General features: G+C 49.8%; 1 protein-coding gene across 2 annotated transcripts in view; it reads left to right on the top strand.

Annotated features, from left to right (window-relative positions):
- The window catches only part of Wwc1 (WW and C2 domain containing 1), a 151,371-nt gene that overhangs the window by 108,152 nt on the left and 16,893 nt on the right, over window positions 1-26,326 (top strand). For both annotated transcript variants that reach the window (XM_028864297.2, XM_037201235.1), the window contains exons 10-17: window positions 5,391-5,480; window positions 6,820-7,355; window positions 11,369-11,477; window positions 11,905-11,985; window positions 13,138-13,224; window positions 14,389-14,581; window positions 20,039-20,179; window positions 22,213-22,304. In XM_028864297.2, the coding sequence (XP_028720130.1) occupies window positions 5,391-5,480; window positions 6,820-7,355; window positions 11,369-11,477; window positions 11,905-11,985; window positions 13,138-13,224; window positions 14,389-14,581; window positions 20,039-20,179; window positions 22,213-22,304 (1,329 nt within the window). The remainder of the gene's footprint in view (window positions 1-5,390; window positions 5,481-6,819; window positions 7,356-11,368; window positions 11,478-11,904; window positions 11,986-13,137; window positions 13,225-14,388; window positions 14,582-20,038; window positions 20,180-22,212; window positions 22,305-26,326) is intronic.

The raw sequence follows: 26,326 nt of genomic DNA, 5'->3' as shown, positions 1-26,326 counted from the left end.
GTCAGTCTGGAGGGCACTGACCCTGGCTTGTCTAAAGTGGGCGCCATCTCCTGGATCCCGCAAGCCGATCTGGGCTCTGTACTGCCCATGGTTCTTATATTTCTTTTCTTTTTCTTTTTTTTTTTAGCGCTTGGGGATGCAACCCAGGGCCTCACGCATGCTAGGCAAGTGCTCTGCTACTGAGCTGTGCACCACAGTGAACTTTAAAAGGTTATCACTTGGATTTTTAATTTTCAAATACTGACAGTGTAAACTGTAAAAAGACGGGGAGCCAACCTCATCTGTGGTGCTGAGACCTGTTTCAGACTCTTTGTATTTCCTTTGGTGCTCCTTGCGACCCCTACTCCCACATTACCAAGTAGAGAGTTGTATTTAAAGGAGGTCTTCTAGTCCCCAAACGTTCACCCATCCATCCATCCACTCACTCATTCATTCTGGCTATCATTCATTCTTTAAAGGCTGCCCTGTAGCATGGCATCTGCATGTGTGGCGATCTGGAGCGTTCAGGAGTTGTTTGACTGTTGTTTGAGGTCAGGGTGAGAAGGCCGCTGTCAGTGAATCAGCGTGCTGGTTACCCTCCTGGTGCTGTGAGGAAGCAGTGTGACCAAGGCAACTTAAAGAAGCAAGAGTTTATTTTGGCCTCCGGTTCAAGAGGGTTGGAGTTGATCCTGGCAGGGGAGCATGGCAAGTGGCTGGGGCAGCAAGCCGAGGGGGGGCTCGTGTCTTGAAACACAAGCAGAACGTGGAGAGGGCAAGCTACAAGAGGACCAGGCCTGGAGCTCCCAAATCCTGTCCCCAGTGAGGTACTTCCTCCAGTGAGGCCACACCTCTTCAGTGTCCCCAAATAGCTCTACCAGTGGGAAACCAAATATCCAGACAGATGAGCCTATGGAGGACATTCTCATCCAATCCGCCACAGTCACAAAGGGACTCCTCCCAGCAACCAGATCTGCTAGACGATTGACCTCAGACCTTCCAGCTTCTAGGACCATAGGAAATAGATTGTCTGATGCAGGAGAGTGTGCATGTGTGTGTGTGAGAGAGAGAACACAGCAGGGAAGAGGGAGAGTGAGTGTGCATGTGTGTGTGAGAGAGAGAACACAGCAGGGAAGAGGGAGAGTGAGTGTGCATGTGTGTGTGAGAGAGAGACTGGGATCACAGCAGGGCAGAGTGAGTGTGCATGTGTGTGAGAGAGAAACTGGGATCACAGCAGGGAGGAGGGAGAGTGGAAACACTCTTCTAATAACCTGAGAGTCTCTTCCGGTTATTTTCATTTTGTCCATAGCAGATTCTGAGCAACATCTCCCCGCCTACTACTTAAGGAGTGCAGGATTGAAGCTAGTGATTCTTCATTTTCACTTTTTATATTAACGTGAATAGTGCCTGTCAATATTTACAAAGCAGGATGATTTTTCAGCATATGTCCACCTTGAATAATGACCCCCCCAGGATAATTGGCATTTCTGTTGTCAACATTTATCATGTCTGTTTTAGGAGCTTTCAGATTCTTCCTGCTGTTTTGAAATAAGCTGTCCAGTGCAATATGGAACACCAGAACTAATTTCTCCCATGTGAATGTATTTCGGGATTCATTATCTGACCTCCCTCTAGCCTTCCCAGTGACCCTGGTTCTTCCCTGTTCCTTTGAGATTGATTTTTGTAGCTTCTAAAATGAGAACATGCAGTGTTTATCTGTACCCAGTTTATTTCATTTAACAGAACATCTTCCAGATCCATCTATCTTACTCCAAATGACAGCATTTCATTCTTTTTTTTTATGATTTAATAATATTTGTGCCAGCATATACACACCCACACACCCACACTGTGATTTTCGAATGTGTGTAATTGTTCGGGAGCAGGAATTAGTGAGGGGATCTGTTTTCCCATCCATGCTAGGCATAAGCCTAGTTTGTAAAGCAGCAGAACATGCACATGCCTTAGGAGAAGCAGTCTGGTGCCTGTGTGTGCTCTGCACAGACTCAGCCCTGTAGCCCTTAACCTCTAAAGTGCCCAGCTCGCCGCAGCATCCTAGCGACTGAGTAAGCTCTGTGTTCACTAGTGTTGGATGGTTGTCCAGGCCCTGCTCTGCCCCCCGGGGCCTCAAAGAATCCGTGATTGCTAACTGGGCCAATCTTTCCTGGACAAGCACATTCTCAGAACTACTAATTGGGACATCCAAAAATCTCTCTCCCCTTGCCTTCTATCCTCTGCTAGCAGGAGTGGCTGGCCAGCTCTGACCCATCACCAACTTAGTATAAGGAGAACAACAGACCTTGAAAAATTGTTGTTTTATAGCGCTCAAGCACTTGCCCGAAGGCACTATGCTGATTTTTTCCCCTGGAACTGTACCCTTTGAGGACAAGGGTTCTGTCGGTATGTCCTGTGCCTTTAGTGTTTGTTGAAAGTATAAACGGGTGGGTGGCCTGGGCAGGTGCTTACTGGACCTTTGTGTCAGGGCCTGGACTCTCACCTGTAACTAGATCCGGTGACTGTCCCTGAGAGCCTTTGGCTGGAGAGAACACACTGATCACAACCCTACTCGACTCTTGCTAGGTCAAAAGAGATACCTGAGCAAACTATTGACCAATATGGGCTTCATCTGCCTCATAGAGAGAAAAGAAGGCAGAGGCCCCGAGTATCGGGAGTCTGCAGTCGGGCATTGGACCAGACTGTGAATTGAGATATCTCCCTGCTGTGAACGCTTTCGTTTCCTGAAGCTAGAACTGGAAGTTCCTTGAGGCACCCCTCAGGTGTGCCAGACCCTCTACTCTGTCCTGAAACTGGAGAGCAACCTCTCTTTTGCAGATGAGGAAATCGAGGCTCATTTGACATCACCCAGTGACAGAGCTGGGATTAGACGCCTCCAAGCTTGTGATTCAAGCCCTTACTCCGTTTAGGCAGCTGCCCACTCAGAGGGCCTTTCAGTACTGCTTCCAACCCCATCTCTCAAAGGTCCAGGAGCTCCGATGGAAGAACGAGGCCACACAGAGGTCCTGGGGGAATGCAGCAGTCAGGAAGGCAGTGAGCCCGGGGGCAAGATGCCATGTGTGCCCTGAGAGGGGTCTGAGGAGAGAGGCCGTGGGGAGAGTACTGATGACTCTCCAGCCACGTGATTCTGATCCCTGCTGTCTGTATTCCGTGCTGGGCCTCTAGAGTCCTGCTTTCTTTCTCTGTCTCTCTCTGTCTCTGACTCTGTCTCTCTTTCTCCGTCCCTCCCTCCCTCCCCTCTCTCTCTTCCTCTTCCCTTTAGCGCCCCTGTGCCTTTCTTAATGTTCCTCCTTCCCTCCCCTCTTTTCTTTCTCCTTTAGAACTGTCTTCGCATCCTTTACGATCCCACGCTTCGCTCTCGCTTTCAACCGTGCATCAGAGCTGGTGTGCAGTCACACAGGATGCTTGTTAGGTCGTGGTCACCATGGCCCCACCCTGGGGACCAGTCAGCCCAGGCTATTGCATTTTTAACCAGCACCCCAGGTGCCAAGCTACAGCTTGTGGCCACTCAGGCCCCCACCCCCTGGGTCTTCTGCCCATTTCCACAGTTGATGTATTCATGGCTTCCCAGCATGTGCCGGGCACATCACTCACATGCCATCTGGCCTGCTAAGCCTGTTGCCTCTGGGAGAGGACCGCAGCACCTGCATGTTACTGTCGGTGGCTGTCCTTGCCGCGCTCAGGAAGTCAGGTCAGCCCCACGACAGTTCCCTCACTGTCCCGCCCAGGCTCCAGTGGGGACCTGCGTTGGCTCCCAGGCTCGCTCTGTAGACACCGTGAGCTCCACTTCTTGACCTCAGACCTCTCCTCCTTTGTGAGCTTTGTTCTTACAGAGCAATGGGACGTGGCACAGCCTCGTCCGTTCCATTGAGAATTCTGTGGTTTGTTCATTACAGGCCCCATCTGCCAGCCTGCTCTCTGGTCCCATCAGCCCCAGGCAAGAATCTGGGAGGGGATCTCTAGAGATTGAGTTGGCCAAGACTTGTGCCAAGGCCAGTCAGCCTACCCGGTGGCGGCAGCGGCGGCGGTGGCTTACTATTCTGGTTCTCTTGTCAGTCATTTCGCAGGTTCACTTACCCAGTGACAAGCTCAGCGTGCCCTCTGCGCTCGTGAGCTGTGTCTAAAGCCACCTCTGGTCTCATGTGCTAGAGGCCTGGCTGTTGCGGTAGAGAGACAGCCTGGTTTGGTTGGATTTTGTGTGGAAACCATCCCTTGCCCTCAGGCCCCAGGCAAGGTCGGCTGAGCTCTTGGTGCCTTCCTGAGTCCAGGGAGCAAGGATCAGTCAGTTCCTTCTCCAGCAGGGTGGCAGAGAGTAGCAGGAAGTCACCTGGACATGAAAATTTATCATCGAGACCCCACAGCAGGGTGAATCTCAGCCACTTCATCTAGGAAAAAAGTGTTACTTCCTTCCCAACTCCTTAAATTTCCTTACTAGTAGGGGATCCACCTGCTGTAAGAGACAGCCCCAAATCTCTGTGGATAAACACTACTGAAGTTTATTTCTTCCCCATAGGGTATCTCATTGAAGAGCCCTCAGCCTTTCTACCTCCCCTTTAAGGCCAGAAGAGTCTGGGGAAGACACTTCCCTTAAATACTTCAGCCTGATACACATGGCTTCGGCTCGTATCCCCCTGTCTAGAAGTTGTTCCTGTGCCTCGGCCAACTGTAAGGGAGCCTGGGAAAGTGATCTAGCTTTGAGCCTGGGAACCCAGGACACAGGCGAGGGTGGGTGCCAGAAATCTTGGCCATTTGCTCAAAGTCTAAATTAAGGATCCCTTCCTCTGTTCTTTTCAATTCTTCTGGACCTTGTCACACCCTGCGTTAATTAGATCCTGTTGTCTTCCACCCTCCATGCTCTGTAAGAGTGGCAATGAGTTCTTCTTCCCGCACGGCTGTGTCCCTGACGCCAGGGACAGCATCTGGTGTGACCTGGGTACTCAGCAAATAATAATTGATGAAAAGGAGAAGGGAGGGCGGGAGAGGAGGAGAAGGGAAGAGAGAGACAGGAAGAGGAGAGGGAGGGAATGGTACTTTGGGATCCTAATTCTTCCATTAATTCCATAATTTACTAGGGGCCTCAATTTCTTCATTTGTGAAACGGTTAGAATCAATCTTCACTTGCACATAACATTATGAATTCAATCGGCGCAACGTGTTCAGGTTCCTAGTCTGTAATACGTGGCGGGTGGACAACACAGTCACTATAGAATGTATATATAAAGAGGCTGTGTCTCTTCCCGACACCCTAGTAAGATGCTTTTGCAGTTCCTGTGCATGTGTCTTTGGCGTGACCTTCTATTAGGGCACAGACCTTGCTTTCCTTTTGGAGATCGAGAGGGGAAGAACCTGGAGCACTGGATCCCTTTGGGGCATCGTCCTCACGGCTTCTCTTCCTCCAGGTTGAAGTTAAGCAGCAAGAGGAATCAGCTGGTGAGAGAACTGGAGGAAGCCACTCGGCAAGTGGCCACTCTGCACTCTCAGCTGAAAAGGTGAGTGGTGGGTGGTGACTGTTCCCATGGGGATGGCCAGGAGGTGGTCCAGCTCCATGCTGCCCTTCACCGATCCTCCTTGACTATGAGAAGCGTAGAAGGTTATTCTAGCAGATATGGGCTTGGCCAGGGTGGCTGGCTGTGGTCTTTCATCCCTTGGGACTGTGCACAAAGAGATGCCCCCAGGAAGATGCCCATGTGTCTGAAAGCATACCACTCCTGCCTGCCAGCCCACATCTACAGCATGTAGTAGGCCTGGAGGGCCGAAGTATATTGTTAAATTTCTCCCCCCCAATCCCCAACAAAAGTGGTTTCTTCCTGTTTATAGCAATAGATACTGTCTTTCAATGGACATTTAGGATGTAAGGCCTCCTTTTAAGCTAAATATTTTAACATATTAAAAAAGTGAAGTGGCCAGGAGGTGGTGGCGCATGCCTTTAATCCCAGCACTCGGGAGGCAGAGCCTTGTGGATCTCTGTGAGTTCGAGGCCAGCCTGGTCTACAGAGTGAGTTCCAGGACAGGCTCCAAAACTACATGGAGAAACCCTGTCTCAAAAAAAAAAAAAAAAAAAAAGTGAAGTGAGGCTGGCCATAGTGTCACATGCCTTTAATCCCAGCACTTGGAAGGTATAGGCATGTGGATCTCTGAGGCAACCTGGTCTACATAGAAAGCTCCAGAACAGCCAGGAATACATAGAGAGATCCTATCTTTGGAGGGGAAAAATGGTGAATTGAGCTGAATGTGATGGTGTACACCTGCAAGGCCAGCCTCAGCTACATAGTAAGTTCAAGGTCAGCCTAGGTGACATAAGACTATCAAAAAAAAAAAAAAATTGGGAGTTCGTTTCAAGAAAGATATTAAGAAATATTTCAAGGCCAGCCTGTTCCACATAGCAAGTTTTAGGCCTGCCAGAGCTACACAGTGAGACCCCATCTCAATCAATCAATCAATAAAAGAAAACAAACAAAAATATCTCAGTAACGATTCAACATGACATCAGGGATAGAAGGAAGTGTGGAAGCCAGGTGTGTGGCTCCAACTGTAATCCCATCACTCAGAGCTTCGAAAGGGAGCATCAAAAGTTTGAGGCCAGCCTGACATACACAGCAAGAGACTGAACTTGGGTCCACATCCCAGCTCTGCTACTTTGGATCCATGGTTTTCTTGGGATCTTTATTTTCTCCTTAGTGAAATTGGGTCCCTGGTCCAGCTTAGGCTGTCAAGTTGGCTAGGAAGACGGAGGCGTATTGGTACCCGAAGTGTTTTCCAGAGCCTGGGGGAGTTCCCTGTGGCCACCTCACTCCATCACCATCCCTTTCTTCCTTTCCCTGTCCCCAGCCTCTCAAGCAGCATGCAGTCACTGTCTTCGGGCAGCAGCCCTGGGTCACTCACATCCAGCCGGGGCTCCCTGGCTGCCTCTAGTCTGGACTCCTCCACCTCAGCCAGCTTCACTGACCTCTACTACGACCCATTCGAGCAGCTGGACTCGGAGCTCCAGAGCAAAGTGGAACTGCTGCTCCTGGAGGGCGCCACAGGCTTCCGGCCCTCAGGCTGCATCACCACCATCCATGAAGATGAAGTGGCCAAGACACAGAAGGCAGAGGGAGGCAGCCGCCTGCAGGCTTTGCGCTCCCTGTCTGGCACTCCAAAATCCATGACCTCCCTGTCACCACGCTCCTCTCTGTCCTCCCCATCCCCTCCCTGCTCCCCTCTCATCACTGATTCCCTCCTGGCTGGAGATGCCTTTCTGACCCCGCTGGAGTTTGAAGACACCGGGCTGAGTACCACTCTTTGTGAGCTGAGCCTCGGCAGCAGCGCCCGGGAGAGATACCGGCTGGAGGAACCAGGACCTGAGGGCAAGCCACTGGGCCAAGGTAAGGAGTACAGTGTCGTTATTTGGAACCAGGAGGCAAGGGGATTCCTGGGATCATTCCTGACTCTGTCTATGGCTGGGTCTTTATTTGATTGTTAGATACTGACAAATGCAGAACGTGCTAGGTAATAGGCTAGAGTTTTGTTTTGTTGTGGTGGATTTCATTCGACAGATATCTAGTACCTAGTAAAATGAGTCCCAGGTCCTGGGCTAATGGATTAATTCATCTAAGCTTTCCATGGATAAGTCGTATGGCAAACTTAGTTGCTGAGGTTCCGTGTAGATGATAGACACTGCTCTGGAAAAGCGTGGGTTCAGCTGGAGCCACTAGATACGACGTACCAGACGGAAGCATGTGAAGTAAACACAGCAGGGTATGTGGTAGAGCCTTTGGATGGAGGTGGGACGGCTGATTCAGAATGGATAGAGATGAGATGGAGGAGGGGGTGTGCTGGGGGGAGTGTGAGGGGGTGTGGCAGCATTCACTACAATCTCGGCGTGTAGGAGGAAGAGGCGTGAGGATTAGGAGTACAAAGTCAGCCTCCAATGTGTGCCCAGTTTGGTTGGAAGCTTTGAGATCTTACCTCAAAATATATAAAAACATGGGCTGGTCAGTGGGTAAAGGCGTTCGCTGCCCAAGCTTGACAGTCTGAGTTCAGTACCCTAAACCCACAGTAAAAGGAGCACTGACTCCCCAAAGTTGTCCTCTGACCTCCACACGTGCACACGTACACATCTATACACACGGTGATAAGAAATTTAATTTAAAAGGGCAGGGGGGAGTGAAATCTTTGGGATCACAGTAGTGGACATAACTCCGGACTGTGAAGCTATGACTCAGTGGCGGCATCCTGATCACACAGGACCTGGTAGTGGGATGTGGATTTTATACTAATGATAGCAAGGACCCAGGAAGCCTGGGAATGATTTGCATTTCTTCAGGCAATCGAAAAGAACATTCTGGAGTTGGTTAGGATTCAATTGGGAGCCTTCAGATTGGGTGCTGCTGGTGACAGCCTAGTTTTATGAGAAGGAAACTCTAGCAGCTGTCACAGAATAAATTGCAGCTCTCCACACTTATCTGAGATGTGTTGTATTTAAAAAAAGAAAAGAACATGGGTTGTTTCTTCTCTGCCCATTTCATAGATGAGGAAGCTGAGGTTCCCAGAGGTAACATCCCTGGGCCGGGGTTGCCCTCACAAGCTAGCCCTGGAAGCTAGGTCTTTCTTGTCTCAGAGCCCCATCCCTGGATGTTCAGTGTCCCACACATGTGTGACTGTCCTGATACTTGCTAGCCCCACCAGGACATGACGCAGCAGAGTGCTCCTGAAGCTCACTTGTGGGCTCCACCTTGTGCCCTCGGTGTCCTAGCAACAATAAACAGAGTTGGCTTTTGTGTTTGGGTCAAGGCATACAAGGCTCGGGTCCTGCTGCATAAGTTTATCCATTTAAACCTCATACCTCTGTGAAGTGTGTATTGTCTTTTTTTAGCATGAGCAGTAGCATGCCTGCTGTTCCGGGAATTGCCAATGCCTAGGATCCAGTGTGTGAGGGTGCGAGGTGCGGGGTGCGGTGAGGTGAGGCTTCCCGGTTAACTAAAGACTCTGAGTGTCAGCCATTTCTTTAAAGAGGGACAGAGAGATCCCTGGGGTTCCCTCGTCAGGAAGGGCATCTCGCTGAGTTCTCTCAAACAAAAATAAAAACAAGCCTCCTCTTACTGCAGGTGGCAAGCCTCAGCAAATTGATCCCCAGAGAGAAGGGGGTGTGGGTAGAACCTGTGCCTCGGCTTGAGAAGTCTTTGTTTGGGATCCAGGGCCACATCAGGACATTCAGACTCCAATCAGGTCCTGGAAAGAGACCTTCCCCTCCCCGACAGTGGTCTTGGGACTCCAGGGCTAGAGATAGCACGAGGTGACAATGTGCTTCTTTCAGGCCGCCGCCGGCTCCGGCAACCTCCCCTGCTGCGAGCAGTGCCAGGCAGAGCTCAGCCACTAAGCAGGTTATGAGATTAGTGCTGCTGTTCAGTCAGCAGACAAATTAATCTCCTTAAGTGGTTTAGCAGAGGGTGGGGATGTGTGGGGCTGGAGGTGGGAAGTCTCCCCCAGGGCTCAGCAGGTGTGGCATGAGGCTGGGAAAGCTTTTTTCTCATCTCCAGCGCCTGATGCGTCCCAGGCTCTCCTCACCACTGGCCTGCCAAAACCCCAGTCTCTGTGCGCCACAGATCAAGCCCCTGGGTGGTCGACTCCATCTGCCCCAGGGCCTGGCAGGCATCAGTGCTTAGGAGTATTTGGCTGTAAGGTCAAATACCTGGGACTGGCCTTCACGGATGGCAAGATGTGATTTCTTCCCCTTTGTAGCTCAGGACCTGGCAGTGGGTCCAGCACACCACAGGTGCCCATTACTTGGGCATGGAGGAAATGTGTACCACGTGCCAAGAGCCCAATTAGAACCCCAGCCAGAGACTTCTGCTGAGGAGAGGATGGGGGAGAGGAGGAGGAGCTGACTATGGATGAAGGGAGGATGACTTCCCTTGCTTTCTTTTAAGAAGCAAAGGGCTGTTAATTTGTCCCAGGTATTCAGGGAGGACCTAGAAAACAATACTACTCTCTGGGCTCGGACTCTGGCTAATAATCAGTCTTAGCACTCAGGAGGCTTAGGCAGAAAGATCAGGAGTTTGGAGCTAGCCTTGGCTACGTACCAAAACCCAGTCTTAAAAACCAAAACCACCAGGTCTGAGGAACTCGTAAAGTGTTTGCTTCACAGACATGAGGGCCTGAGTTCAACCCCCAGGATTCACATTAAACAAATGAAAAGAAGCCAGTGTGGGTAGTGTGTGTTTGTAACCCAGCACTGGGAAGGCAGAGACGTGGATCCCTGGGACTTGCTGGCCAACTAATCTACTCTAAAGGGGTGACAGAGCCTGTTCAAAAAAACAAGGAGTGTGGCACCTGAGGAACAGCACTTGAGTTGATCTCTGGGACTGAACATATATTTATACATCACACACGCACCTGTACACTTGTGCATGCGCGCGCACATACACACACATACACACACACCCTGAACATTATAATGTGGAATTAGTAGTCTCCATACTATGGACTTTCCCACATTCAGTGCCCACAGAAGCCCTGTTAAGCAGGTATTTTTATCTTTACCTCACAAAGGAGGAGCCTGGAACTTACTGGGGTTCAGTCAGTGTGCCGGGGTCATAAAGCAGCATATGGCACAGCCATGTTTGAAACCAGGAAGTTTTACATTTTGTATTTTATTCTATGGTTAGCCCACTTGTATTTACATGCACCATATTTGTGCCTATACCTTTGAAGGTCAGAAGAGGGAGGCAGATCCCCTGGATCTATGTGTGTGTCTCTGTGTGTACATATGTATGTATGCATGTATATGTATATATATGTATGAATGTATATATATAGAGAAAGGGGATTTATTAGAATGACTTACGGGCTAACCCAACAATGGCTGCCCATGAACCAAAGGTCCCAGAATCCAGTAGTTGTTCAGTCCATGAGGCTGGATGTCTCAGCTGGTCTTCAGTATACCCCAGATTCCCAAATAAGTAGGCTCTAATGCCAGAGGAAGAATGAACTTGCCAGCAAAAGCAAGAACAAACAGGCAAAGAGAGAGAGTAAGCTTCCTTCTTCCATTTCTTTTATATAAACTGCCAGCAGAAGATGTGGTCCAGGTTAAATAAAGGTAGATCTCCCCATCTCAAAGATCTGGACTAAAAGTGTATCTTTCCTCATCAAATAATTTTAATTAATAATAATAATGATAAATCCCTTACAGGTGTGCCCAGCCATTTGGGTTTTAGTTAATTCCAGATGTGGTCAAGTTGACAACCCAAGATTAGCCATCACAGACATGAAATCACAGGTTGAGAAGGACCTTTCTTGAGTGTTCAGAGGTATTGGAGTTCACTGGGACCATCAGGAAAGCGGGTCAGACTTTCCGAACTTGACATTTTCCTCTTTCGTCTTCCCCTGCCTGATACAGCTGCAAGTGTGGCCCCAGGGTGTGGCCTGAAAGTGGCCTGTGTATCCGCTGCAGTGTCCGATGAGTCCGTGGCCGGGGACAGCGGCGTGTACGAGGCTTCCGCGCAGAGGTGGGTCCCCGGGTGTTGTTCTGTTCATGGGGAGTCTGTGAGCTCTGGATGTTCAAGCCCAAGCTCCACAGGATGTGGTGGGGCCGCGGAAGGGCGTTTCCAGTGACCTAGCCTTTCCCCTGGCAGTCCCTTTTGGAGCCACGCCCAATGTGCAGGCAGCAAAGATGCACGTGGTACCCAAGGCCCCTAGGGCAAATGTGGCTTGCGGCGTGACAACTGAAAAGTGTATGCCAGGGAAATGGATGTTAGAGAAAGGAAGGACATTCTAGAGAGGGGTCCCAAGCACCTCGGGAAATGAGGGTCCAGAGATGCACCGAGCGCACAGCCAGCTGTCTAGTCTCACAGCCGGAACCCTGAGTGCAGAAGACGCCGCCTTTGTTTGTAGACAGGTATGGGGACGCTAACCCCGTCCCCTGGTGTCTTGTAGACTGGGCACTTCTGAAGCTGCTACATTCGACGGTGAAGAGTCGGAAGCCGTGGGAGCCCCTCGGGTTCAAATTGCCCTGAAGTAAGTGATGCAGGGGACAAGGATGGAGGGAGAATTTATAGAGGGCCTCTTCTTCACCGACAATATTGTACTTTCATGGCTATCCTTGGAAGACGGCAGACCCGCTGGCCTTGGTGGGTACCTCAGTCGAGGGCTCCTGGCTCCTTCGCTCTAGATGAGGAATGCCAAGTTTCTTATGACTGATGTTGAGCCCTTGAGTCTGGTACTGATCTGGACAGTGCAGAGGGCATCCGCTTTCTGCTTGGGTAGTATCTACTCTTCCGGTGGTTGCCTTTCCACTCCTATCCAGGTTCCAGTGATCCTCACTCAGGATCACTGGCCCTGGAGACCACAGCCCAGCGCTGACTGACGCGGCACGGTTGTTGCTGCTGGCTTTCTCTTCCTGAGGGATGACTTCCATGTTTTCTTATGCAAAAAAATTTAACATAACATTACAACTTAGAAAAAAATAAAAAGAGGCTGGAGAGATGACCTAGTGGTTAAAAGTCCTCAGTTAAACTGCCCTTGTAGAGAACTTGAGTTTAGTTCCCAACATATACAGGAGGGTCACAACAGCTGTAACTCTAGCTCTAGGAGAATGATGCTCCTGGTCTCTGCAGGTACTACGTTTCCCTTCATTCAGACACACATAAGTACACATAATTAAAAATACATAAATCTTTAAAATAAAAATAAGCCAAGCACGGTGGTACACATCCTTAATCCCAGCACTGTGGAGTCAGAGACAGGTGGATCTCTATGGGTTTGAAGCCATCCTGGTCTATGTAGCAAGTTCCAGGCTGGCCAAGGCTATATAGCAAGACTTTATCTCAGAGATAAACAGCCAGACAAGCAAATAAAATTCAGATGACTGCCAGTTCTGGACCTGTATCTGGTCATAGCAATAAACCTGAGGATGAGTGCTGTTCAGTTTACCACACCTGACAGCAGCCAGCAGCCCTGACATATGGTGGCACACACCCTTAATCCCAGCACTGGGAAAGCAGAGGCAGGAGGATCTCTGTGAGTTTAAGGCCAGCCTGGTCTACTAGGCTAGTCAGGGCTATACAGTGAGACCCTGTTTGAAAGAAAAAAGGGGGGGAGAGGAGGGAGGGAGGAAGGAAGGAAATAAATTATTTGCTGATTGATGTTCTTCCCGCCCCTTCGTTTCAGGTATGATGAGAAGAACAGGCAATTTGCAATATTAGTAATCCAGCTGAGTAACCTCTCTGCTCTGTTACTGCGACAAGACCAGAAAGTGTGAGTATGGAGCCCTGCATTTGTAGATCCCTCTCACCTGCTGCGCCTCTCCCTGGGGCTGTGTCCTGCTCTAACGCCAAATACCGCTGCGGGTATTACTAAACAATAGTATGTAAACACATGCTGCCTGTGCATACACACGCACAATGGCACACCTACCAGCTTTGGAGAGTGGCACTGTAGATAGCTTCCCCACTTCCTGGTACAGCCTGGCTGCCCACCACCTGCTGCTCGAGGAACGCTGGGCAAGCTGGGCCTTCCTGGAAATCTCCTGGGCTGTGAGCTCATGAGAACGGTCAGGTCCCTGTTACCTTTTCCACGCAGAAACGAGTCTCTGGTTCTCCACTCAACACCACCAGTCCATGTGCTTCTCTAGGAAGGATGTGACCGGTGTGTGATCTGGAGGTTGCTAGGATGGCAAGCATCTGCACCGTCTGCATGCATCCTTGCTGTGGACCGGGCTTATGTTAGATTGCATTCATCCACCTGTACATTTCCTCCCATAACTAGACCATAAGGTCTGAAGACAGCCATTGCTCTATTCAGCCAGTGTCCTGGGAAAGGATGGGGGATGGGGGAGAGAAGGCTGACAAAAACCAAGGAAGGCTAGACCAGAGCTCTAGACTGTCTCATTTCTGCCCCTCAAACAATGCCAGGACCAGAAATGGGACGGGTGGGGGGGACATAGATAGGCAAATCCCTGGGGCTTAGCAGCCAGCCAGCCTCACCTATTTGGCAAGCTCCAAGCCAATGAGAGATTCTGTCTTAAAAAAACGAGGTAGATAGCATTTGATGACTGACACATAAGGTTGACCTCTGACCTCCACTTACATGTACACACAAAACAGAATTGTCAAACTCCTGCCTGCAGAAATTAGAGCATCTGCCTTCAGCACACCATCATCCCTGTTCCCAACATTGCTCAGTGCTAGTGAACTGCTTCCTATCAACGTTTGTGCCTCGGCCTCCACAACCTTTGAGACTCTTAAGAATTTGGAGACCCATGGCAGGAAGAGCAGTTGGTACCCCAGAGCCCTTCCTGAATCCCTCACATGAGATATTCTGCATTCTCTCCTTCACGGCTGTCTCCCTGGGGATTCCTGCAATATGTTAGCCCCAGACAGCTGACCCAGCTCTCTGACGGTTCTGTCTCCCCCCCCCCAGGAACATTCGAGTAGCCATCCTGCCTTGCTCTGAAAGCAGCACCTGCCTGTTCAGAACCCGACCTCTGGACTCTGCAGATACCCTCGTGTTCAACGAGGCATTCTGGGTGTCCATGTCCTACCCAGCCCTTCACCAGAAGACCTTACGAGTAGATGTCTGCACTACTGACAGGAGCCATACAGAGGAGTGCCTGGTGAGGGCTGAGTCTTTGTCTGTCTGTCTGTCTGTCGCCTGGCCTTCAGTCCTTAGCGGATAAAGCGATACAGGTTGGAGTATGTGTTGTATTCGTTCTGGATTTCAGGCAGAGATGCCTCCACAGACAATAGTGGTCTCGGGCTTGTGGTGTGCGTGAGTCCCTTGTGTGAGAGGAATAACAGCCCTGAAAGGACCTGGAAGGGCACGCCACCCGCCCTCACGGTGCAGCATTGGAGATCAGACAAGAAGCGGGAAGGAGTGTAGACAGCCTGCCCTTTAATTCCGCCTTTACCCCTTGAGGTCCAGCTGAGTGGCCAGGGGCCAGCTCCTTCACACCATCCCTTTTCACCTTCTTTGTCTACAATGTCTCCTGATGGCCGAGGCTGACGAGCCCGCACACAAAGCACCTACGGGTGTGTCTGACTCGGGTTCTCAGTTAACGGGACCTATCCTGCTCCTCCGGCTCCCTCCTCCTCTCTGCATTGGCTCGAGCTGGGACTGGAGATGCGACGTTGGCCCTGTGAAAGCCATGCACTTAAATACAGGCAGAGCGAGGTTGTTCAACCTTGAGTAACCCCTCCCCGGGGGCTTCTGGGATACAAATGAACTGAAGGAAATGAAAGGCTTTCTTACCTCTGATGCCATCTCTGAGTGTTTAAATGACAGCTCCAGTGTCTTTAAAGCAATGTGGGATTTGGAGTTAAAAGAGAGCTCTACTCAGCCTGGTCTCTGCTGGGAGCCTATTAGGTGTGTGTGCCTGTGTTGGGCACTGGAGACCTGGTGAGAGAGCCCCTCCCTATACAGTGGGCAAACATTGGCAGCTAACACACACAGACAACCTGTGGTGTGGGCTGTGTTAGAAGTGGATGGGTTCAAGTGACTGAATAAAATGTGGCGCTCATGTAGAGGATAGGCCGGGGATTTGTCCATGGCACTGAGCTTTCTCCCTGCATCCATGTCTGGAAGCTGAGAAAGTTACCATGGCAATTGCTGCCTCCCCTGCAGGCTGGTTTTTCTTCTGGTGGCAGCCATGGGTCTTTGCCGAGAGTGAGAGACACTTCGCTGTCGAGCTTCACTTGGGTCTGCTTGTGATGGAGAATCCTTTCTGCTGGGGAATTTGGGGACTGCATCCTCAGGATATAAGGACAAGTCACCAGGCTATCCCTTCCCAGCCTTGCCACCTGAGAGTCTCCAATGCCCAGTCTCCATTCCTAAATCTGTGATGCGGCTCTTATTGCCAACCTACTGCCATGCTGCCCGGACTTGGTGCACACGGGCAGGTGTTGTGAGTCGCTCGGTGCACTCTGGTGGAGGGAGATTCAGCAAATTGGGGAATCTGCATTTCTAACATGTTCCCAGGGCTTGAGGATGCTACCAACCCAGGCCACACTTTCTGTAACACAGACACAGAATGACGGAGTCTCCACACTGGCTCAATGTGGTTCAGTGGACATAAGCGTCAGTCACTTTCCTGCTCAGCCCATGACAGAAACCCCACCTCTTACGGTGATGTTACCATGGACACAAATGCCACAGTAAATGCCAGTTGGATGACATTTCTCTGACAGACACTAAATGAGGTCCCTGACAAGCATTGTCCCCATCGATGTCACTCAACTTATAAATAGGTACTTTGCACCAGTGGGAAACTGAGTCACGGAGATGAAGATTCTGCTTTGGGTTGCACAGTTACACAGTGGCAGAGCTGTATCCGGACCCCTTGTCTGCAGGGCATTCATTGAAGCCCCTCAGTGTCCTTTCTTTGCTAGCTTAGGGCTCCCTGGAGGCCACAGATGCCACAAAAAAAAATTTTTTTTTTTTTAAAAGGTTTAGAGAACATGGTGGACACTGAAGGAAAGCATTTCCAGACCCAGGCTCCTCTGGTGATGCTTTGCCTCGGCTCTGGGAAGAGACTAAATCCTGTTTTCTTCTCCTAAGTGGGTGCCTTTTATTCTACCTTCCTAATTGAAGTCTGGCCATTGCTGGTTGCCATGGCAACAGCCAAAAAAAAAAAAAGCGTGCTCATCTTACAGTGGCTCATTGCTGTCCGTGACCAATGGGAAACCTCCTTGCCTGGCTACTTTGGGAACTTGAAGTGTGTGTGGGTTTGGGTGGCTGGAGGAGGACAGGCTGTGAGACAGGGAAGGAGAGGGCTTCTCTCCTCCCACTCGGAGCGTCTTGCCGGGGCTGCGGAATCCCCAGCCTGTTGTAAGCCATTTAGTCAGCCGTACAAGCAGCGTGTGTGTGTGTGTGTGTGTGTGTGTGTGTGTGTGTGTGTGTGTGTGTGTGCGCGCGTGCGTGCGTGCGTGCGTGCGTGCGTGCGTGTGTGTGTGTGTGTGTTCACCATGGGGCCAAGAGCTCCTTAGGTAACCTTCAGCACAGTCCAGGAAGAGGTGTGTGGGTGATCTTCACTTTAGAGACTGAACAAGGCCCCCAAAAGGCTAAGTTACCTGCCCAGGTCATCCAGGGAGATAATCAAGGACCAACATGGATTTGGACGCCTTCACCTTCTTGACACGTTCCTGTTAGACCGTGTTACACTCCGGGGTGACGAAAGGATCTCACCTTCCCAGACCTCAGGCAGGGCTAAGGGCAACACATGGCCTGCCTTCCCTAAGACTGTCAACAGCAATATTACCACCTGGGTCAGTGTGGCATCACACTTGCGCCACCCAGCCACTGAGGCCAGTGTCACTCAGCTCGGGTCCTGCCGGGGCACACCCCGGCATCGGCTGTTACAGTAGCCCCCTTGTTCCTTTTATCACTTGGTGTCACTAACTTGGCAAAGCCCGATGTGAGCCCCACCCCCGCCTGTGGGGCCGGACAGAAAACACACCTGAGCAGTGCTGTGCAGCATCCTGTGAAAGCTACCATTCACCACTGTTTTCCCACAGACCCTGGATGCCCCTCACCCCTACACCCTGGCTCCTTGGACAGTTCGCTCCCCGACTTGCGCACTTAGGCGCTTAGAGGCTGTTTGGCAAATCGTGTCTGTTGAATCCATGCATGAGTAAATGCCTTCCAAATGCTTCTCGTTGGTGAAGGTGAATAATAGTCAAACCTGGTTGCCTGTGCCAACAGGCAGTGCATCTTGTTGCCATTAATAATAACCTGATGAAGGCGTCATGCTTCCAAACCGTTCTCATGATCCCTCTGCAGCCTGTACCTCAAACACAGCCTGTCATGTTCTGAACTGCAATATCCAGTATGTTGGTATGTCTCCCCAGGAAACTGTCATCCCCTTGGGGAGGAATCGTGTTCTAGATGTTTCTCTGGCTGCAGGGAATACTTGTTGAATGAATAAAGGAGTAATATACATATTCTTGTATATACTTACATTTATTCTGGTGCCTGGAGCATGCCAGCCACTTAATTCCTGAATTGACAATAACTCACACACACCCCAGCCCTGCGTACAGCAGCTAAGTCTCCTCATTCCCCTGGTGAGGAAGCTGGTGTCAAAACAGTAAAGTGTCAGGACATGCTGACTTCCTCTCCCTGCTCGACACTCTTCTCCCAGAAAGTTCTGTTAGTCACCCACCCAGGCTTAGCAGTCTGCGCCATGATCTGGCACCTCCAGTTTTAGGTTGGATATCCCTGTCAGAAATACTTGACCAGAACTATTTCAGATCTCAGCGGGGTCGTTTGTTTGTTCGGGGATTTTGGGTTTTTTGACTGGTTTAGAGAATTTGCATATATAATGAGATACGGTGGAGCTGGAATTCGAGTCTAAATAGGAAATTTGTTTGTTTCAGATACATCTTGTATTCCTAGCCTGAAGGTAATTATAGACTATGTTAAGTAACTTTGTGCATGAGAAAAAGGTTTGGCATGGTGTTTTTCACTTGTGGCATCCTGCTGCTGCTCGAATAGTTTTGGGTTTTGGAGCAGTTTAGATTCAGATGGGCGTTAGAGATACCCATCCTGGAGAAGGAGAAAGTAGAAGCCAGGCTCTGAGGTGGGTTGAAGAGCCCCTTCCTCAGCTGAGCCCTCCCCAGCCAGAAGCCCGCTTTATAGACTGCTCTCTCATACACCTGCCGTTCGTTGACCCAGCCACTGGTGTGTGCAGACAAAGGGGAAGGTGGGTGAGTTGAACCCCAAACCTGTCTGTCCTGAGCTCTTCAGAAGAGGACTGGGTGAGACACCTCAATGTCTAAGGCATGAGTAAAGTCAGCCTGCAGGGCTTCCTGCAGGGCTTCCTGCTGGGGCTGGACTGGAGAAGACTGTACTTGAACAGCTCCCTTCTTGGTGAGGTAGCTTAGTCTGTTGCACTTCATTTTTGACTTAGGGAGTGCGTTTGTATGCTTCAAAAAAAAAAAGTGCACAAAAAGCTGCCACTCTGACATCAACCCCCATCCTACCATGTACCTCATATTGGTAGCCATTTGGATTTGTTTATTCCATATCTGCCTGTTATTTCTTGGTGAACACATGATCGATCATCTACCCTTTGTACCTCAGACATAGTGCAAGTATACCTGTGTGCGTGCGTGCGTGCGTGCGTGCGTGTGTGTGTGTGTGTGTGTGTGTGTGATTATTTTTGCATCTGTATGTGCACCTATAAACCCAGAAAGTTAAGGTCAGGAGGATTAGTAATTCAAGGCCAGTCTCAGTCTCAACTACATAGCAACTTTTTGTACTATTAAAAAAGCAAAATGAAGGTTCCAGTGGATGGATCTTTTTGTACTTGTGTCTATGCGATAGATGCCTACACATGTGATTCCCAAGCCACAGGGTAAAATGCATCCATATTTTTGCTAAGTGTTGGCAAATTCCTCCCATAAGGAATGTAAAAGCAACTTCTCTTGTAATTGCTTGTTCAGTGTTATGCTCCTTGGGACTCTTAGCTGCTGGAAAGTGGAACTATGTAGGGACCCTATTGTCCTTAGTACTCAACCCAGAACCTGACCCAGTTTAGTGCAGGAGAAGTATCATCAATCAAAATCCCAAATAACCCAGTTTTTAGAAATGGGCCAGCATGAGCATGGTAGCACACATCCATAAACCCAACACTAGGGAGGTGGAGACAGAAGGATCAGAAGTTCAAAGTCATCGTCACCTGCACCGCAAGCGTGAGGTGAGCCTTGGCCACATGAAGACCTGTGTCAGAAGACACTAGATATATACATTCATAGAAGCTGAACATGGAGGCAAAATGGCTGTAAAATTAGCACTCAAGAGGCTAAGTTCAGGACTAGAGTGGGTGATGTAGTGAATTCAGGGTCAACCTGCAAAATTACCTTAAAAAGAGAAGGGGGTGGAGAATATAAATAGGTGTGGTGACATGCACCTAGTCCCAGCTACATGAGTGGCTTAAGTTCCCTTGAGACCAGCCGGGGCAACATAGTGAAATCCTGTTAGGAAGCTCCACCCCTCTCTCCTGGGAATTGCTGTTTTCCATATTGTCTCCATTAGCTGACATATTTATACCCTTCTCTCTGTTTGCCCCTACCAGGGAGGTGCCCAGATCAGCCTGGCTGAGGTCTGCCGGTCTGGGGAGAGGTCCACACGCTGGTACAACCTCCTAAGCTACAAATACTTGAAGAAAGAATGCAGGGAGCCCCAGCCAGCAGGAGCTACCGGGGCCAACCACATGGTGAGTGGACTAAGTGGGCCCTCCATGCCCACACCTGCAGCCCCGATGAGCCCAGCTTGCAGTGGTGGAGGAGAGGAGCCGGGGGTAGGAGGAAACAGAAACAGGCAGGAGGAGAGGGCCATACAGGAGTGGTCTTCCCTGAGTGGTCACAACCCAGCTCCTTGAGGGTTTTCATTTTCTTCTTCTATATTCTGCTGTACTTTGTATGGCCTCTGTAACTTAAAAACAAAAAAAAAAACAAAAAAACTTGAAGTTTTTACAAAGTGATGTGGAGGGGATGTGAATGATTCAGGGATGGGCCAGCCTTACACAAGTTAGCTCCTGGATAAAAGAATTGAGATGGAAGGAGAAAGCTGAGAGATGGAGGAAATAGTTCTTTCTTGAAAACCTGAAACTGAGCCGGGCGGTGGTGGCGCACGCCTTTAATCCCAGCACTCAGGAGGCAGAGCCAGGTGGATCTCTGTGAGTTCGAGGCCAGCCTGGTCTACAGAGCAAGATGCAGGAAAGGCGCAAAGCTACACAGAGAAACCCTGTCTCGAAAAACCAAAAAAAAAAAAGAAAGAAAGAAAACCTGAAACTGGAGGGAGTTTAGGGAAAGCTGTTCATAACTTGGCTCTTCCGGGCTGGATATCACCTCTCTGAGCCTCCATGTTTGTTTGTTTGTTTGTTTTTCGTGTCTAGTAAGGAGCTTGAGATACGGTTGTTGGGAAACTTTGAAGAAATGGATATAGTGAGTGCTTCTTGCAAAGGCCGGGTCAATAGCAGTTGGCCTGTTTGACTCACTTGAAAATGTTTTCCTTGCTGTGGTTTGAAACTATGTTTTAGTACTAGTCCTTGAAAACATCCCTAAACCATCTCTGGCAAGTCTGTAATCCAGCATGAGGAGGCAGAAGCAGCAGGATCATTGAAAGTTTGAGGCCAGCCTACTCTACAAAGCAAGTTCTGGGCCAACCAGAGCTATACAAAGAGACCTGTCTCTAAACCAAAACCAAAAAAGGGCATGCACCCAACAAGCCGCCCACAGCTCATGGCTTCTCTCTGTAGACCCTGATGGCTGTGTGGTTCAGGGAGCTGCTGCTGTATATGAACAAACCACCAGTCATGGTCCTTGCTTAATTCTAGATCTTTCTTTCCTTCCCCAAAGAACTGGTCAGGAGGTTCCTAGCCTTGTGACCTCCACCTTGTGCCCCAGCTGAGGACAGTGGTAAATTAACCATGTGATCAGAAAGCCACAGCCTGCCTTTGCTCAGGTGTCGGCTGCTGTCTACTGAATACTGTCTGCTAGGCTTCTCTTCATGTGTAAGATCATCAGTTAATCTTCATAATGACCTTTCCTGATGCTTCTTGGGAGAAAATGAGGGTCAGAGAGAGTCACCAATTCTCTCAGGTCACACCTTCTTCCTCAGGCATGGTACCACTCAGTTCCTTCTCCTGGAAGCCCTCCACATATGCAGTCCCCCGACTTGCCACCATGTCTCTGTTCCCAGAGACACAGTGCTTGCCTCTCTCGATCCTTATTACATTGCTGTGTTATTGATGGTTCATGTGACGTGAAGACTGTTTTGTTGTTGTTTTTGTTTGTTTTGTTTTGTTTTTCGGGACAGGGTTTCTCTGTGTAGTTTTGGTGCCTGTCCTGGATCTCACTCTGTAGATCAGACTGGCCTCGAACTCACAGAGATCGGCCTGCCTCTGCCTCCCAGGTGCTGGGATCAAAGGCATGCGCCACCACCGCCTGGCGACATGAAGACTGACAGATAGCTCTCTGATCTCCTCCAATCAGAACTATAATGCTTTCCCTTCACTGCTAAGTGAATTCTTCTATGTAGGTCCACACACATAGAGAAATGTTCTGCAGAACTGGCCAGCAAAACCAAAACGATGGTTCCCACGTATAAGTGACCATGGGTCAGATGTTTGCTGCTCCAGCCTTTGGATTTTACCCTGTGTTCTCTAGGAGGGTTGCATGTTCAAGACACTGGTAGGTAAGGTGGCGCCCAGAGCCGCTGCTGACCTGGCGGCCTCTGTCTCTGCAGGATGCCGTATCTGCCTTGCTGGAACAGACAGCCGTGGAGCTAGAGAAGAGGCAAGAGGGAAGAAGTAGCTCCCAGACCCTGGAGGGCAGCTGGTAAGTGAGTGCACCCCACCCCGGGGGCTGGATTTGGAGATCCCTGACCACTGGGCCGCCAAGGGAAGGTTTCCCTGGAAGCATCAAGGACCTCTGCTTACAGTCAGCACAGGCAACAAGGCTAGCTTGGCACAGTGGTACCTAAAACCCTTTCCCAGTTTGTGTTCCATAAATCTCCCATGCATGCATTCTTCCTGCCTGATGTTATTGTTTGTTTTGGTGTGCTGACATTTATTTGGGCTTTAAAAAAAAGTTAAAACCAGGCATGGTGGCTCACATCTGTGATCCCAGCACGTAGGATGCTAAGGTAGAATGATTGCTCTAAGTTCGAGACCAATCTAGGTTACAAAAAAAAAGAATTTTTTTTAAACCTTACTATAAGTTTTAAATTTGAATCATTTGCCATAAATTGTTTATTGTTCAGTAAGAATTGTACTTGGTTGCTAGGAATAGCAAGAAGAAATAATAGAAATGAGAAAGGTTGGGGTTGGAGATTTAGCTCAGTGGAGAGCGCTTGCCTAGCAAGCACAAGGCCCTGAGTTCGATCCTCAGCTCAAAACAACAACAAAAGAAAGAAATGAGAAAGTTCTGGTCTGAGAATGCAGCTCACTAGTAAAATGTTTGCCAAGCACACATAAGGTCCTAAGTTCAATTCCCAGCATGAGGAGGAGGAGAAGAAGAGAAAATTGTTGAAGTTGTTCCTTTGTTACTTAAGGATAAGAGGAAACAATCTAATCGCCTAGCTCCTTGGTGGGACTGGAAACTCAGGCTTCTTCTGTTTCTCTGGTTTGCGGTCTTTACTGAGACCTCACCATTGTGGCAATCACCCATCAGGAAAGATTAAAGATGAAATGCTTGTGCATCTCGTAGCCAAGAAGTTCTTCTGCATGTCACAAACAGCAGCTTCCACTTGCTTCCCATTGGCTGGCCTTTTGCAGTGAGGCCTACCCACTGCGAGGGAGACTGAGATGTGAGCACTGTGGCCCCTGATGTGGACATCAAGCTTCTGCCTCTGAAACAAAGAGGCAGGAATGGATCTGAGGCGAGTGAGCCCGCTCTGCCTCAGAGGGTAGCCTTGTAAAAGACAACAGCATCAACACTGCTCACACAGCCTGCCATCTTCCTGTATTTAAAAGGAAAGACGGAGCTGTCCAGCGAGGCTGAAGAACTGTCCCTGACAGGGAGGCTTCCTCCCTGAGCCAATCAGAATGTCTAGACAAGAGCACGTGACACAGTGTTCCACACTGTGTGGTTCGATGCTGTTGGATTCCTTCTCAAAGACTGCAAGACGGCACTGCACACTTCAGCAGCCAGGACCTCTGCTGGGGTTTCAGTCCTGCCTTTGTATATCCCTCAGCAAAGCAGTTTTACCCTTTTGGTTGTTGTTGTTGTTGTTGTTGTTGTTGTTGTTGTTGTTGTTTAAGACAGGGTCTCACTATGTAGCACTTGCTGTCCTGGATCTCACTATATAGACCAGAGATCCACCTGCCTCTGCCTTCAGAGTACCTCGATTAAAGGCATGCCACTATGCCCAGCTGCACTTTTATTTAAAAAAAAAAAAATTGGCACGTAATTAATTGTACACATATTTGGGTAACTGCAGTGTGTCATGGCCACAGGAGCTAATGACTGACATATCTACTTCATAGACCAGCATTTTATCAACTTGTGGGTTGCAACTCCTTTGGGGGCGTCACCTAAGACCATCGGAAAACACAGATATTTACATAATGATTCATAACAGTCGCAAAATTACAGCTGTGTGGTAGCAATGAAAACAACTGTATGGTTGGGGGTCACCACAGCATGAGGAACTGCACTAAAGGGTCACAGTGTTAGGAAGGTCGAGAACCACTGTCGTAGAGCAGCATGCAGCCTCGGCCCTTCCAGCCGTTCTGTTGGCTAGTTCTGTTGTTTCGTTCGAGATGGGGCCTGACGGTGGAGCCCTGGCTAGCCTGACAGTCGGCTGTGCAGACCAGGCTGGCCTCAAACTCATGGCGAATCCTCTAGCCCCTGCCTGCACTAAGCCCGGTTTCTTTTCCCCATTCTTACACACAGCCTGCTGTTCAACTGCAGCCAAGCTGTGCAGTAGCACAGCAGACAGAACTTCTCCTCTCTGAGTCATGTGGTGCTCACCATGTGACCTCTCTTACCCTCCCTCCTCCAGCCTCTTGGAACTGCCGTTCTCCCTTCATCTCTGCGAGGTCAACTTTCGGATTCCAGACACAAAGGGGGAATGGGCAGTGTCTGTTTTTCTGCTCCTGGCTTCTTTCCCTTAGCTTAATGTCCTCCGGGTCCTTCTGTGTTGTCACAGGTGACCGCTACTGTGGCTGGCTAGCATTCCATATACACAGGCCATGGTTCCTGGTGGACACTTGGCTTGTCCCATACCTTGGCTGCTGGGAACAGCGCTTCACCGAACAGGGGGTGACCACACTTTCTGTTGCAGCCAGCAACCTGGAAGACATGGTCAATCACTCTTTTGTATTATCATTGTTATAGTCCCAAATTCTGTCATTGGTCTTGGAGGGAGCCTTGCCTTCCAATCTTTGGCTCCAGGGGTCACCATATGTTTCCTGGACAGGACCAGATGGCAGATGCCATCTGCTGTGGCCGCACAGCTTCCGCTACGTCTCCTCAAGTTGCCTGTACAGTGTGAAAACAGCATGGGCCATGAGTAACCAGTGGCCACGTCTGTGTTCCTTTGACAGCCCATGGATGGACACTGGAGCTGACATTTCTTAACATTTGTACCCGCCACAATGATCATCGCCTTGTTTGTTTGTTTGTTTGTTTGTTTTTCAGCCATTTAAAAAAAAGGGCTAGGGGATGTAGTTCAGTTGGTACATTCTTGCCTAGCATACACAAAGCCCTGGGTTCGATTCCCCAGCACTCCATAAACTGGGTGTGATGCCACATTACCTATAATTCCAGCAATTGTACTGTGGAGGTGGAGGCAGAGGAATCAGATTTCCAGGTGGCCACATAATAAGTTCAAGGTTAGCCTGGGATACTTTGAGCCCCTATCTCCACATAAAAATGAGTATCAATGTAAAAGCAATCCACAGCTCAAACTGCCCAGAAAAAAAAAAAAGGCAGCAGGCTGGATTGGGCCAACGGGCGATTGCTGCTGACATAGACGCTCTTCTTTGACCATTTTTCCATGTGATAAAGAGTGTCCCAGGCCACTGGAATTTTGTATTCCTTTGTTTCTGGTTTGGTCACAGTGTCCACCTCACCCTCCCTGTCCCTGGCAAGCCCTAGGCTGACAGTCCCCCAGCTAAGGTCTGATGCCAGAACCAGCCCAGGTCCCCTCTCCCCACACCCTGGCATGAGATCAGTGGTTTCTACTGAATTCCAAGCTAGTGCTGAAACTTTTCAAGCCGTCTCCTAGCAACCACCTTCTGTTCTTGCTCCCCTTGTGGCCCCCTTGCTCCCCACCCCCTGCCATTCACACTTCCCAGATGCCAGCTCACAAAGAGGGCCCCAGGCCTCTCAGAGCCGCTCCAGTGGGGTGGGTCGGGTGGGTCCATCTGCAGCCCCCTCAGCACCTCCCCCCAGCCTGGAGGTGGCTTTTGATCCTTGGGCAGTCTCTAGCCTCGGTGCACCTGCTCAGCTCCGGAGTCCAGTGGAGGTCTCCCAGAGAGCAGCCCTCAGCACTAGGGCACTGATCTGCAGTAGTAAGATCCAGTGAATCTCAGCTACACACACACACACACACACACACACACACACACACACACACTCTCTCTCTTTTTAACTGTTTTGGTGCCTTTACTGCAAGCATCAAAGGAGCATCTCTCTCTCTCTCTCTCTCTCTCTCTCTCTCTCTCTCTCTCTCTCTCTCTCTCTCTCTCTCTCTCGGTCTGTTCTATGGCAACACTGTCCTCAGACTCTCTGTCCGGTCCTCTGCCTCCCAAGCGCTGAGCTCAGGTGTACTCCACCACACCTCAGTAGAAAACTGCATTAGTTCTGTTGAAGGGTCGCAGGCAAAACGATCCTCTGGTTATTAGAAAACGGAA

Source organism: Peromyscus leucopus, chromosome 8b (genome assembly GCF_004664715.2).
Source record: "Peromyscus leucopus breed LL Stock chromosome 8b, UCI_PerLeu_2.1, whole genome shotgun sequence".
NCBI lineage: Eukaryota > Metazoa > Chordata > Mammalia > Rodentia > Cricetidae > Peromyscus > Peromyscus leucopus.
Note: the sequence above shows the minus strand (reverse complement) of the source record. Positions and strands in the feature narration are given on the sequence as shown.